The sequence below is a fragment of the Rhinichthys klamathensis genome, unplaced genomic scaffold (genome assembly GCF_029890125.1).
Source record: "Rhinichthys klamathensis goyatoka isolate OS25496 unplaced genomic scaffold, OSU_Roscu_1.1 h1tg000015l_1, whole genome shotgun sequence".
NCBI lineage: Eukaryota > Metazoa > Chordata > Actinopteri > Cypriniformes > Leuciscidae > Rhinichthys > Rhinichthys klamathensis.
In genome coordinates, this window is record NW_026606567.1 from 4512501 (window position 1) to 4527046 (window position 14546).

Consider the following 14546-nt stretch of genomic DNA (forward strand, 5'->3'; position numbering starts at 1 on the left):
CAGGCGCTGCCATCGCTACAGTGTGTGTGTGTGTGTGTGTGTGTGTTGTAGTCCAGATGATTTTCTGCCCGTCTTTTATAGCTAAGACTGAGTACAATACATTTGCATTTGACAGTCATTAACAGACACAAATTCATATATTTACTGGTTTTATTATTTAGATAATTTACATTAAAGTTACATTTTCTTAAGACAAAAACACACAAAACGATAGCTTTTTTTCATGTTTTTGTTTACTTGCACTTGCGCAAAGTCTGCGTGCCATTGCAAAAACAAAGTGTCGTGGAGACCTGCAAATGACAGTAACACCTTCCAGTATTCATGCATGTCGTGTTCCCTTAATATCTTAATGTATTTAAAAATATTACTCAAGATACATAGATATGCAGCAGTGTAGTAAGTAACCTATATTTTTGTTTTTTAGGTAAAGAAAAACATAAGTTTTATTTGGACTGACATTTGTTTGCAAGTTATGCTTGTATATATAAATATATACAAACTATTTTTTTGTAGTTATAATATTATAATATCTATTATGTATATTTAAATCTATTATACATTTAATTGCATATTTATGTAAATATTTAATTTTATATCTAAATCTTTTATCATTATAAAATGTATTACATATTTGTTTTGTACATGCATATGTGTGTGTGTATTATTACATTATTATATATGCATGTATGTTTTAAATATTTCTATAATTATAATATGTATATAATACAACTTGTTTTATATATTCATATAATTAATTGCTAAATATATTAATATATTATATATTAAAATGTGTCCTACATTTATTTACATCTTTATGTAAAATATATTTTATTTATATATATGTTTTATAATTATTATGTATATTACAAACTTTGTATGTATGTATATATATATATATATATATATATATATATATATATATACATACATACATACAAGCACACATATGTATTTTTATATTTGTATATTTTTTATAATATAATTTTAACATGACTGAATCAACTGATCAAATATTAATACTGGATCATTAACAAAATCCATTTTTAAGGGACAGATCATGAAGGAGAAATTTTTCTTTAACAATTACACATTTTCTCTTTTTTTTTTTTTTAGGCCTTAATGCTTAGGTGATATACATTGAAATCATATTAAAAAATATCATAAACATGTCAAACATTCCTGATAGATCAGTAGTATGACTATTGCTATGTATCATCATGGCATTTCTAGCATTATTTCAATGTAAATCAACTAATGATCATTATATAATGCAAAAAATGATTTGTCGCTAATGTACTCAGGTTGATTCAAACATGTGACTTTTGACCAGAAAACGTAGAAGTCACCACGTTTTTACTTTACCTCACTATACTCTGCTAATCTTACCCTGTACAGCTCACGTGTGATAGTCTCCACACGTATATATTTACACTGAAATCTCATATCGGTCAGGCTGATACGACGCCTGTTCAGTCAGAGAGAGAGAGAGAGAGAGAGAGAGAGAAAGAGAGAGCGAGAGGCGCACAGTGGAAGAGGGAGGGAAAGAAAGTTTTCCTCCTCGCAAAACTTTGTGCAAGCTTTCACTTTCAGGCGCTTTAGGCGGAGTTACAGCAGCGCGCAGTGAGCGAGAGCGGGACGGCAATGCCACTTCCATCCCGCGTCAGTCACGCATCTCACATATAACATGTACTCTCCATACTGCCTCACACAGGTAAAGCATTCCTTATTCTTCTGCTTGAGTGGTTCGCGTTCGTGTCTGTCAGCTGTGCCCCTCGACCTCGGGACAGTTTCAGTTGTACTAGCGCGTGGAATCGTCAGCGCGTTTGGTGGCACGTCTCCAGCTGACCTTCTTTACGCGTTTTCAGCGCGCGCGTGGTTTGTGCAGAAAATGGCGCTTCGCTGGAAATCTATTTAATATAAAAGGAGCGCAGAGGAGGTGGAGTGGATATGTGTAGAAAGACTTGAACTGCGAGTTAAGCGCGTCGTGTCATTTTTTCTCCCTCGCTTCGTCCCACTCTGCATATCTTCACTTGGAGAGATTGTAAGACGCGCGCGGGTTCGGAAAGTCTAGGGTTTGACGTTGTTGCTGTTAGAGTTGAACTTGATCGGTTCGCCTTTTTTTTTTTTTTCGGGGGATATGTCAAAGGTCGCCAGCATTGCCCCAAAAATACCAGTTTTAACCAGCGTTTCTTATCCGAACTGCATATTCTGTCTTTTTAATGCATTTAAATGGATGGTTTGTTTGGGATTGTGAAATTAGTGAAGTATGACTGGGGATATTTTTGAGGTTGTAACTTGGTTTAAATGCAATGCATCTGTATAATTTCTCAAGTACATCTGACACCTTTATTGTTTATACAGTTTCCTGAGGTGTTTACAAACGTATACGATTTGCAAATGTATGCCTAACAACATAAATTCATGTTCAAACACTTTTCATGAGAAACTATTTGCAGTTTTTTAATAGTTGAAGTGATTTTATATTCAGAATGCAGCACTGCAATTGTTTTATCTGCGTTTTAGACTATTCTAATTTTAAATGGAATAACAGCAGAGTAAATAATGTATTAACGTTTATGTTTTTGTATTGTTTTTGGCAGTATTTTATGTGCAAGGGTCTTTTTCCACATTTTGTGGCGCAGTCAACTGTTACAGGGTAACATTTTCTCTAGCATTTTCCCATAAACTACTTTAAGATATCAAACTTGTTCAAATGTATGTGTAATCTGATTTTTTGATACTTTTCTGTTGCTACAATTAAAAAAAGAAAGATAATGTATATTATAGAGCATTAGTTTCAGTTGAAGAAATGTTTGCCATGCAATCAAATGCCATTACTATATTTGTTGTTGTTGTTGTTTTCATTCATATATATATATATATATATATATATATATATATATATATATATACACACACACACACACACAAACTAACATGCTTTTACATGCAAACTCTGACTCAGTTTTGACTGAAAAACAACAGCTTTTAAAACAGGTGTTTTCACATTTGTCTCTTCAATCACTTTAGAAACAAAGAGACGGTCTCATTCATTACGTCTGCTTCTAAACTCACAATCGTGCATCATAGTGCGGAGCCAAACAGGGCCGACAGTGATTTTCCCTCTTTTCTAGAGATTCTTTGTCTTCAGGAATATAGCTGGCTCTAGTTCACGACGGTTCCTCAAAGTTGCCCTGCATAAGTCAGTGCCGTCTCTCTGTCATCTGGTGCGGTTGTTTATATTTCTGCCATGGCGGACAGTTGGCTTGCGTTGCGTGTGTCATGTGTAATTAATTCCTGAGTTTTACAGTGGTTCTATTAAAACAATTTTAACTTCCATGCCCCTACCGCATGCTCGCAGAACCAGGGAGCGTGTGTTTTTCTTCTGGGCATGCAAGCAGAGGCCTGTTTCCCATTTAAAACACAATAGTTACTGTGCACAGCCCTGCTCCTTAATTGATTTGAAGTGGTGCAGTTTGAACAAGGAATTATTCTGTTATTTAATAAACATCTCGAGTCTGAAACAGGACGCCATTTATAATGTTGTGCTCTGTCATTTATGGCCATATATCAGCATTCTTTTTAGTGCAAATGTATGTTTATGTACAGAATGTCTAATGCAGACACTTATTAAGTGTAGTGTGGGTGTTTTTTTAGTAAGCATACCGCCACAGATTTATCTCTTGGGTCTGAAATCGACATATTTTCCTGTTTATATTGCACTGAATCATACCGGTTTCGGCTCCAGAGAAAACGACGGCAGTCACAGTGGGTCAATCGCAAATATGCCATATTATTATATTATTGGATGACTTCAAGCTTTTATTGGCTCGATTAAAGGCTTTAGAGCTGAGATAGTGCTGTATAAGTTTTACTATCTATCTATCTATCTATCTATCTATCTATCTATCTATCTATCTATCTATCTATCTATCTATCTATCTATCTATCTATCTATCTATCTATCTATCTATCTATCTATCTATCTATCTATCTATCTATCTGATATATGGTTCTTTGTTTTTTTTGCATTAATTAACAACAGAACCTGAAGCCAAATATATTGCATCAGCTGTATATATAAATAAATAATCACCGTTTTAATACATTTAAAGAAGGTTTTGGATATGGAGAGTCCTTGCGCTTTGAGGGGAGAGAGAGCAGGTCAGCGAGTCTAGTTTTGCTCTTGGATTTCAGAGCTTCGTGTCTGATGAATACATTTACATTTTGGCTTGTTTTCTGCTAAAAATCAAAAGGTCATTCATGATATTACATGTAAATTAAAAAAGCGTACTTTTCTCGAGTGAACAACTCGAACGCGAGGAGTTTTGGGAACAGTGCGCATAGAGAGGAGCTTGTATTCATGCAATGTCAGATGTGGAGGTTGGCGAGGGTCTGAAATTGAATATAGTTTATTTGATTTAAACAAATGCAAAAACAGGAATTTTTCTTTGCAGAAAGTCACATTTATTTTATAGCTGTGAGAAAAAACTGCTTTCCATTTACATTTTACTGCCTAAACATCTGAAATACTTCTAAGACAGCCATTTACAAACCAATTTATAAATAAGTTTTTTTTTACTTTTTTTTTTTTACTTTTTTAATTTAAATGACCATAATGTCACCAAACGAGTTTCCTCTTATTTAGTAAAGAAATGTTACCGGCCATTGAAGGTCATTTTGAATGAAATTCATTTGCTTCATGCCAAAAATGAGGGTCGACATCAAAAATTATATCTAATTATGTACTTGTGTTTTGTATAATTAAAGAGAGAGAGTGTGTGTGTGTGAGAGAGAGATTATCACATACAGCTGAAGGGTCACACCTGCCTTTTTTAAGCCTGGCTGGATGTGCTGATCACACTCAGTCATTAACACTCAGTCATTAAGATTTCAAATCCTGAATTCAGAAACATTCAACCACAGTCAAGAGTAAGCCCGTACCTCAGATAGAGCTGATCTATTTAAACACGGATAGATTTGGGAACTGACATTTCTGTTAACTGGCCTTTCGACATTTTCAGACAATACCAAATCGAAATCACAGAATGGCCACGAGAACCGACTCGGACATTTTAAAATGATTTTAAAATAATATATTTTTGAAAGCAATTCAAAAATTCACCACGATTTGAGGAAAACCTGAATATATATAGTTAGTGATTTTAGACCAGAGTGCAAACATCTCTTTTAATTAACACCAGCCAGGTGTAACCTTTGTGAATCCTGTGGATTTGATTGGCAGCCATTTTGTTATGACCGTTCAGGCATCTTACGGCAACCGGATCTGAATCTCACAGAGCCGAGGAGAAACCTTTTGTATCTTGCTTCAGGAAACTTTAATCAGCGGCGAAGAATATCTGTGCATGTTCGGCCAAATAAAAATCTGGTGCGAGATGGATGAGGCCGTTCGGCCATGACAGGCTTAACTTTCTCCCCAAACCGGACTTAGTCACTCTAGAGTCACTCTAGATTCTCCGGTATCGCTCGCTCCCCGGGCCTGGAAAATGAGTTGGAGCAGCTGCTCTCGGGATTAAAATCTGATGGAGCCGCAGTCGGAATCAAGACACTGCTTTGATATTTCAGACTTTAGTACATTCATCATCTTTCACTCTATGATTCACTCCCATGCAACTGTGTCTCTAAGCTTGAATTCTTTCTTGTTCGTTCCTTCTTGTCCTTCTTTTTCCTAATGCTGAAGCTCAAGTGGTGTTATCACAGGATTAGGGAGAGTTGCAGGACCATGTTGAGACTCTGGTTGTCCCATTTCAATCTACCAGTTTCTTAGCCTTTCTAAGTCACCAGTGGCAGAATCACACTACAAAAAAAGTATAAACGTTTTTTTTAGACATTTTACCATGGTAACTGCTTGTTTTTTTTTAATGGCAAAAGTGTGCACGTTCAACCCAAGTGCAGGGCACAACGCAACAAAAAAAAGGTATGTTTGCTTTTTCGAGAACTATATTAATACAATATGAATATGTATATGAATATGTTAATCATTAAGTTCCCTGGAATTATCATCTGAACAACACACACACACATTACTGGTCAGAAGATTGGAATAACTTAACTACATTAAAATAAAATAAAAATTTTTATTGTAATAAAATTTCATAATACTACTGTTTTTACATTTTTACTGTATTTTTGACCAATTAAATGCAGGCTTGGTGAGCGCGCATATATATATATATATATATATATACCTTCAATATATTTATGTGTATTTTAGGTAATGTTTCTTGTCACCTATTTTTTATCACCCTTTTGTCTTCACTAGTTCATTTTGATATATCCTGCACTGTGAAATGAATTTTTAAAATTGCAAATTTTCTGTAAAGCGTCTGAATGTTTTTGAGTTATGCAAGAATTAGTATATTTTGCCATTCCTTTCAAATAATCCTGGATCAATCATAGCGTTTCGCACCACAGGACCCTCGATTAGAAGTGATTTTCACTTATGAATATTGTTTTTTGTATTGATAAATAGGACAGCATCACATGTTGGGGTTGGATGATCACAGATTTGGTTCCTGTTGAATTTCTCAGACGGGGTACGGGAGCGACTTTTGAAGAGGACAACTAGTTGATCTTACGTTTCACTTCAGAGGGCCGTGACGGTATTGTGCGCTCATGTGATAGGCAGTCTGAGTCTGCCGGTGAAACCGGAGTCTCGCGTTTGTCCAAATGGTGTCCAGTGGCGTTGAGTCGTGCTGGTTTGATGGCACAGAGACGGAGAGAGGGGTGGTTACAATGCCAGACGGGCACAGGGACACTCTGTTCCTTTTACTTATTCATTCTCACGGGGCGTCAGCCGCGTCCCCTAGCCGAATGTCAAAGCTCCCGTTCAGCCGCCGTACGGTCAACAATAATAAAACACCACAAACAAAGACATTCCATAGCGCTGTTCAGAGACTGCAGGATCATATCGCGTTTATTTCCCTGAGCTGCACTTACAGAGGGGTTTTCTTTCCCTAATATAGTTTCTCATTACCCTCTTTGTTACATGTTTTTTTTCTGTCAGGTTTTAACTGAATAGTTTTGTAATTTACTCCTGGCGTTCCAAATCTGAATGACATTTCATGCTCCGTTAAACACAAAATGAGGAGTTTAGCAGAATTTTTTAACCAATTGAAAGCAAATAAGAATGGAGGCTGTCAATAAAAGGCAAAAACAGCATCATAAAATAGTCTATCCATTCAAAAAAGGTCTAAATGTAAGATTTATGTATTTGAATTGCATATAAAATTTCCATCCCTTTGATTTAGGCATTTTCAACGTGATACAAATTTGTCAACGATCATACATATAAGAAACAAGCAAGGTGTTTCTATACGAGTCTTTTGAAGATTTGTGTGAGGATCAAATTGATTACGTTTGGTTCCTCACACAAAACTATCACATGACTTCAGAGGACTTGGAATATAGTCATATTTAGGCCTACTAATGGTCATTTTGGCATCGGTGCATCATCCTTTAACGTTCTCATTTGTCTTTCATAGAAGAAAGAAAATCACGCTGGGTTGGACGAGATGAATGAAACCAATATGGATGGTCATTAATAAATTTGGGTTTTTGTGATCATAAATTAGTTTTAGTTTTTCAGATTAGTTTCAATAAATGCCCTTTTTGGCCTGGAAACGTTTAGTTCTGCACAATACAGTTTGTTAACAGCGAGTCGAACCCTTTTATTCCGATAAAGTCAAGGAAAATGTCATTTTTCATTACACAGCCCGTATAAGGCTATTGCCACCTATTACATACTCTCTCAACTAGGATTGGGTATCGTTTGAATTCGAACTATTCCGCTTCTGCTTATGCTCATCGATACTGATTACAAATTTCGATTCCAATAAGGTAAAAAATAACATCTTAGATCTCATTCACATTTGTTCTAAGTCTTATTACTAAACATTTCATTGTGGCTGAATACCATGAACAAAAATCAACAGTTACACAAGGATTTTCTCTTATTTTGTTGTTTGATTAACAATATTATGGAGACGGCAGCAGGAATTTGAGGCTGCTGTCACTTTAAGAGCTGCACAGATCTAATATACTGATACACATGCGTTTTTATTCTAAACTGTTTACATTCACTTAAGACATAACCGACTGTGTTTACGAGGATATTTGGACTTTTTTTTGTCCATTTAAGTGCAAAAATACGCGAAAGAGAACTCAGTTCAGTATCGCTCACTTTTCAGTATGAGTGGCAGCTTTCTGTGCGCTCGTTTTAGATGTGTGTGTGTGTGCAGCACCAAAAACAGAGCGCGGGTCTTCTTGCGCTTGAGCGCTTTAAAGTCTTATCAAAATGGACACAAAGGAATCGATGAGAGGAATCGAAATTATAATATTATAGCAAGTATTCGATTCCTGAACCCTACTCTCAACTCAAGTCATTCCCTCACCTTTTTCCACATAAAGACCCTTCAAACAAACACATCAAGGTTTATAGAGAGACAAACACTGGAGGAAAATTTCAGTCCATAATGGACATAATAAATGTGTCAAAGAGCTGTTGTATTCTGCTGTTCACTGTATTAGGTGGTGGGAAACACAAAGCCAGCCTGAGTCAGATGCATGTTGGCACGGAAGAGGCCGGCCTAGAATAAAGTACCTAGTTTTTATCTTAAGCTTTAATGCAGAAAGGCCCAAACCAATCGGCTCTCATCTACTATCTGCACAGCTGTCCCAGTATCCGTGGAGAATGGATTCCTACTGCCATTGCCATGGGAGTCTCCAGCCAAAAGAATAGGAGGATATCCAGTCTGTGTGTGTGTGTGTGTGCATGTCCTCCTCCCTTCCCCTTCGCTCATGTCACTCCTGGCATGGATTAGGCCTTGGCATCGGCCTGGCAGTGCCCGTAGCTCCACTGCGGCTCTGTGCTTGCTGATATGTTGTGCTGTTTCTATGGTAATGGAACACACACTCGAACGCAAATTACATAATTTAGCTCGCATATACATAAGCCGTGAAATGTAGGTTTTTGTACGGTCGGCTAACAGTGCTGATCAAAACCATCTTTGTGAAAACAGAGCAGGCCTCAGTCCTTCAAACGGGAAGAAATGGTTCCCAGAGCAGCTGTTTGAGGACTCGGCATAAAGATGGACCGATAGACATCATAGCAATCGTGTACATGCAAAATCAGATCCGTTTGCATCCCTAAACCTTGGATTACTCTTAAAATAATCAATAAGTATTGATCTGTGGTTCCATGAAGAACCTTTCCATTTCCACAAAAGGTTCTTCATGGTGGAAAAAGGTTCTTTAGATTCAGACAATGTTCTATACTATAAAAAAAAATGGTTCTTTTACTAACCGAAAGGTTTTTGGGGAACCAAAAATAGTTCTTCTATGGCATCCCTGTGAAAACCCCCTTGTGGAGCCTTCCTCATTTTTAAGAGTGTAGGACGGTGTGCTTTTGGGACTCCTCTGTGAGGAGTTTGCTGGATTTATGGGTGGGATGGCTATGCCAGTGTTGGCACTGGTTGGGTTCGCGGTGTTGCTAGGCAAATTTCCCCGCTCTGGCTTTGTGCTCCGTTGGTTCCATCTCTGTCTGAGCAGATCAGTTTCTCTTTGTTTTACTTTGTTTTTGTTTAAGTGCCACTCCACGACGGACCACAGCGGGACGGATCAAACGCCCTAGACGTGTAACACGCCGACATGCTTATTATGAGACGCAGCCAGAGGTCAAGGCCATACAACCCTGGAAAAGCTGGATGTAGTTCTGAAATGCACTGATCCTAATATAGACCGTGGTATTAAGAGTGAGTGCTATGAATATTAGTTGTCAATTCTATTTGTAATTATTAAGAAAGTTATTATTTTTATTTTAAATAAAAATAATAATTTGTATTCATATTTTATGAATGATTGATTAATCATTTTAATTCTATTTGTTTATTACAAATGTGTTTTATATTAAATAATTATGAAATTATTAACAAGTATTAAATTGTTATTAATTATATGTATTAATTTATCCACCCATCCATCCAGTCGTTCCATCCATCCTGTCGTTTCATCATCCATCCGTTCCATCCATCCATCTAGTCTCATCCGTTCCATCATCCATCCATCCAGTCGTTTCATCATCCAGTCATTCCATCCATCCATCCATCCATCCATCCATCCATCCATCCATCCATCCATCCATCCATCCATCCATCCAGTCATTCCTTCCATCCATCCAGTCGTTCCATCCATCCTGTCGTTTCATCATCCATCCATCTAGTCTCATCCGTTCCATCATCCATCCATCCAGTCGTTTCATCATCCAGTCATTCCATCCATCCATCCATCCATCCAGTCATTCCTTCCATCCATCCAGTCGTTCCATCCAGTCATTCCATCTGTTCGTCTTCAAAAAGGACTTTGTCAAGCCTATATTCATGGTATCATCCAGTCATTCCAGTCGTTCCATCCATCCAGTCGTTTCATCATCCATCCGTTCCATCCATCCATCTAGTCATTCCTTCCATCCATCCATCCATCCGTTCCATCCAGTCGTTCCATCTGTTCCATTCATCTTCAAAAAGGACTTTGTCAAGCCTATATTCAAAGCATCTTGACCAACTCAGATTTTCTAGTTAGTAATTAGTTAAAAATCAGATCATTTTAAATCTACTTCCTTACAAATAATGAATATGAATTGCAATTCTGCATTCTGTTTGCTACTTCGATTCAAATTCCAGAATTCTAAATCCAAAAACCCAAATTCTAAATCAGGCACAATTCTAGTGGAGAATTCACAGTATGCAACTCAGCTTTCATCGTTTCTCTTCGTTTCCTTCCTTTTTGTCAATTAACAACGCAAATTTAAAACACTCTACCCTTATGCATAATGCATCTGGACGCAAACACACGTGTGCACACCCTCGCACCTGCACACACTTAAGCGCATGAGACGCAGGTGTGCATTCTTTACTCATCCGTGTCAATCTGGTGGCAACCGCACACATCACGGCCGGCACCGATACAGCGCATGCGAGAAAACACTGCCACGTCTGACCCATATGCCCTCCACAACCTCCGACAGTCAGTCAACTGCATCACATTGAACCTGGCCACACCTACAGCTGACTGATTGTTTACATTGTCAAGGAATATGATTGGCCAGAGATGATTTTGATTTCCTGAGGAGTTCCAGATTTCTTTTTTGTGCTGTGAATAAGAAAAGAAACTCCACAAATGACCTTGTTTATATCCCAACTGTTTCTCTGAGACAGCAATATGATATAATTTAACATGCAATGGAAATGGACCTGTTTATCTTTTTAATACACAGTCCTGCGCTTTTTTTGTGTATGATTCATTGCAGCACATTAATCCAAATCTTAATCTTTCATCAAAATGCAATAACTTGCCCTGCCTCTGAAATGACTTTCTTTTTTCAGCTGCCTTCACAAAACTTATTCAGCCCTTTCATTCAACTGGTATGCAATTCTACTTCTTCTAAACCATTCAATCTTTTCCCAGTGGACGAAATCAAATCCTGTCTTTCATGTTTTCTTGTTGAAGGAAGAAAATGAGTTGCAAATGGCATTTCATATCAGGATTCAATGTCTTTTTATTATGTCTTCTGCTTCTCACACTCACACTGGTCTTTTGTAGTTTCAGAAAGATCTCAAAGATTTACCAAGTTACCAAAGTTTGCAATCAAAATCTTTTAGATATTAATATTTATATAGATCAGAACATCACAACATGGGGAGGGGTGTAGAATCCCATAGCACATTTTCATCAAAAAATGATAATTTTTTGTCTCAATTATGCTATTCGCATTAATGTCATCATTGCTCTGTACTATGAAATTGACTGTATCATCAATTGTCTCACTTGTCTACTTTTATTTTCTACCATGGAATTTTAAGAGAAACATCTGTGACTAAATGAAAATAAAGTTACAATTGTGAGAAATAAAGTTGCTACTGAAAGAATTTAAGTTTAAATCGCGAGAAATTAAGTTGGAATCACGAGATGGAAATGTGCAATTACGAGAAATGACTTTGCGATTGTGAGAAATAATTGTTTTTCTAAAAACAATCGCTTTTCTCAAAAAAATAGTCTCGATGTGAGCAATAAAATTCACCGTTGTTGTGAGTAATAAAGTTGCAACTGGAAGAATTGAAGTCTAAATCATGAGAAATCGGCGCAGTTATAAGAGAAAGTTGCAATTGTGAGAAATAAATCTCTTTTCAAAAAAAGAATAATTCTCAATGTAAAAAATAGCCATAATTGTGAGAAATAAAGTTACAAAATACCTTTTTATAACTTTTTTTTAGTCTGACGTGGAAGCAAGGTTCCATAGAGGCAAATGTGGCTAAATGAAGCAGCAAAACTGCCAGTGCAAATAAGAGTAGCAGTGAGTCTGTGACCTCTGATGAGCTACAGTCATAAACTCTCATCATCTCAGATAAGATTATTGAGCCCCAAAAATCATTAACTAAAACATAAATGTGTTCACGCGCCATGATTTCACCCTGAGGTATTTCCCCAGCGTGTGAGAGCGAGCGTCTCATGAGTGAACCGTGCGGCCAGAGACAGTGTTCCTGTCTTGGGGATTGGTGGGTGTGGAGGTGCGTGAGGAAAGCTGCATCTCTCTCTCTCTTTTTTCCTTTCTTTCTTTTGCAGAGTCTATCAAAACTCACAGAATCGCTGCGCAGCAACCCGAACGATCCGCGTGCGAATGTTTCAGAATGGCTTGAAAACAGAAAGCAGCAGCGAGAAAAGGCAGCAGATCGTAAACAAGCGTGTGTGTGTGGAGTGTTTCTCCCGGCCACATGGCATGGCGCTCCGTGCTGTTTATCCAAGCAGTCCTGCAAGGAATCGCTGCCTGTTGCTGGCGGGAACAAAGCCTCGTCAACAGCTCTCGTCGCCTGTCTCTGAGCGAGCAGGAAGTTGGCCAACCTCCAGTGGTGGAAAATCTATACACGGTTGCATAATATAGCATATCTTTACCTCGCATGAACCCTGAGGAGGCCCGGCAGCTGTGAGCAAACAGGACTCGAGCGAGGGAGGGCGTGTGTGTGTGTGTGTGGACAGGATTCCTGTGAGCGTCTGCTGGCAGTGGTTGCAGGCCACAGGCTTTTTCTGACAGGCTCTATGTAGGGTAGAATAAATGCAATGAAAGTTGCCGCCCTGCACCACTATGACATTGTGCGGCTCTACCAAACGGTTAATCATCAGTCCCAAGTTTTACCGAAGGATGTTATGACCGAAATCCATGCGGTCTCTTACCTGGCACGCATTTTTTTTTGGTTAGGCCTACTAGTTTCAGTTTTCTTCTACATTGAATATGACGTCCGTTAGGTTTAAATGACCAGCATGATCTTTTTTACTTGCATTAAATGAATGTCCCTCTATTAAAAACACATGCATGACAATTCTGCGCATTCAAAATTAAAGAATTGGCTCATTGGAGTGTACATTTGAATTTGAATTGAATTGTCCACACCTCTCTATTTACATGAATTGTAATTCAAAGACATTCAACATAGCTGATGCATTTATTAATTTACATTTACATGTAAAAATAAGACACGAAAGAGCAACCAAGCCATTCAGTATCTCAGTCTTAATGTCTATATTTGTCTTGCCATCCCATAAATATACATAGAAAACAGTTATTTTAAATTGTAGTAATATTTCACAATAGTAGTTTACTGTATTTTTTGATAAAGTAAATGCAACCTTGGTGAGCATAATAGACTTTCAAAAACATAAAAAAATAGTTTATTCCAAACATTAAAAAATATATAGTTTCATATTTAAACAAAGTCAACATTCATAACAATCTTTGCTTTTCTAGTTAAAAATTAGTTATATGATTTCTTGTTCATTTGCATTCTACTTCCTTGCATTCAATTGCTATTCTGCATCCTCTTTGCTTCCTTAATTCAAATATCTTTAACTCTGTCATGGAAACTAGCACGTATAAACCTTAATTAAACAATTTAATAATCAATTAAAAATTAATTTATACCTGTATGATATTACGCTGTAGCCACATTGGACCAGCGGTTTGGAAAATGGATGGATGGATGATTCGGCTGCAAGCGCCATCTTCTGGTGAGACGCTGGAATTCATACGGCACGACCCTCACAGTGCATTATGGGTATTCTCTAGCCGTTGAGTGTACATCGGTTGTTATTGCGGTGCATTGTGGGATTGAATGAGTGCACTCAATAACGTCCACTATGGTTTCGGACGCCACTACAAATGTCTGTCCCCTCAAATAGTGCCGTATTTAAGGGTATAGAGGGCGATTTCAGACACAGCCTTAGTTAAAGTACAGCAATTGCATTTGCAATCTCAGTTCATTTAGCTCATTTAGCTTGCTTGTACATTCTCTTGAATCTGACAGTAGAAGAAGCAGCTTTACACTAATGCCCTTTATCGCTCCTTGTGGCAGCACTGAGAACGCGCACGTGTTGTGTTCTTGCATTGTGACACATTTACTGTAGTAAAAATTTTATGAAATTGCGTTTCCATAGCTAGTAGCGTTTGTGTTTGTGTACATAGTGTTATATGTAACTCG

General features: G+C 37.4%; 1 protein-coding gene across 3 annotated transcripts in view; it reads left to right on the forward strand.

Moving 5' to 3' along the window:
• Positions 1 to 14546, forward strand: part of nfixb (nuclear factor I/Xb) — a 71990-nt gene that overhangs the window by 26726 nt on the left and 30718 nt on the right. Inside the window, exon 1 of one of the 3 annotated variants that reach the window (XM_056233744.1) lies at positions 1494 to 1711. The exons of the other annotated variants lie outside the window; for them this stretch is intronic. Within the exon in view, the coding sequence (XP_056089719.1) occupies positions 1685 to 1711 (27 nt within the window). The 5' untranslated portion in view covers positions 1494 to 1684. Of the gene's footprint in view, positions 1 to 1493; positions 1712 to 14546 lie in introns of those variants that run through there. 3 annotated transcript variants of the gene reach the window in all.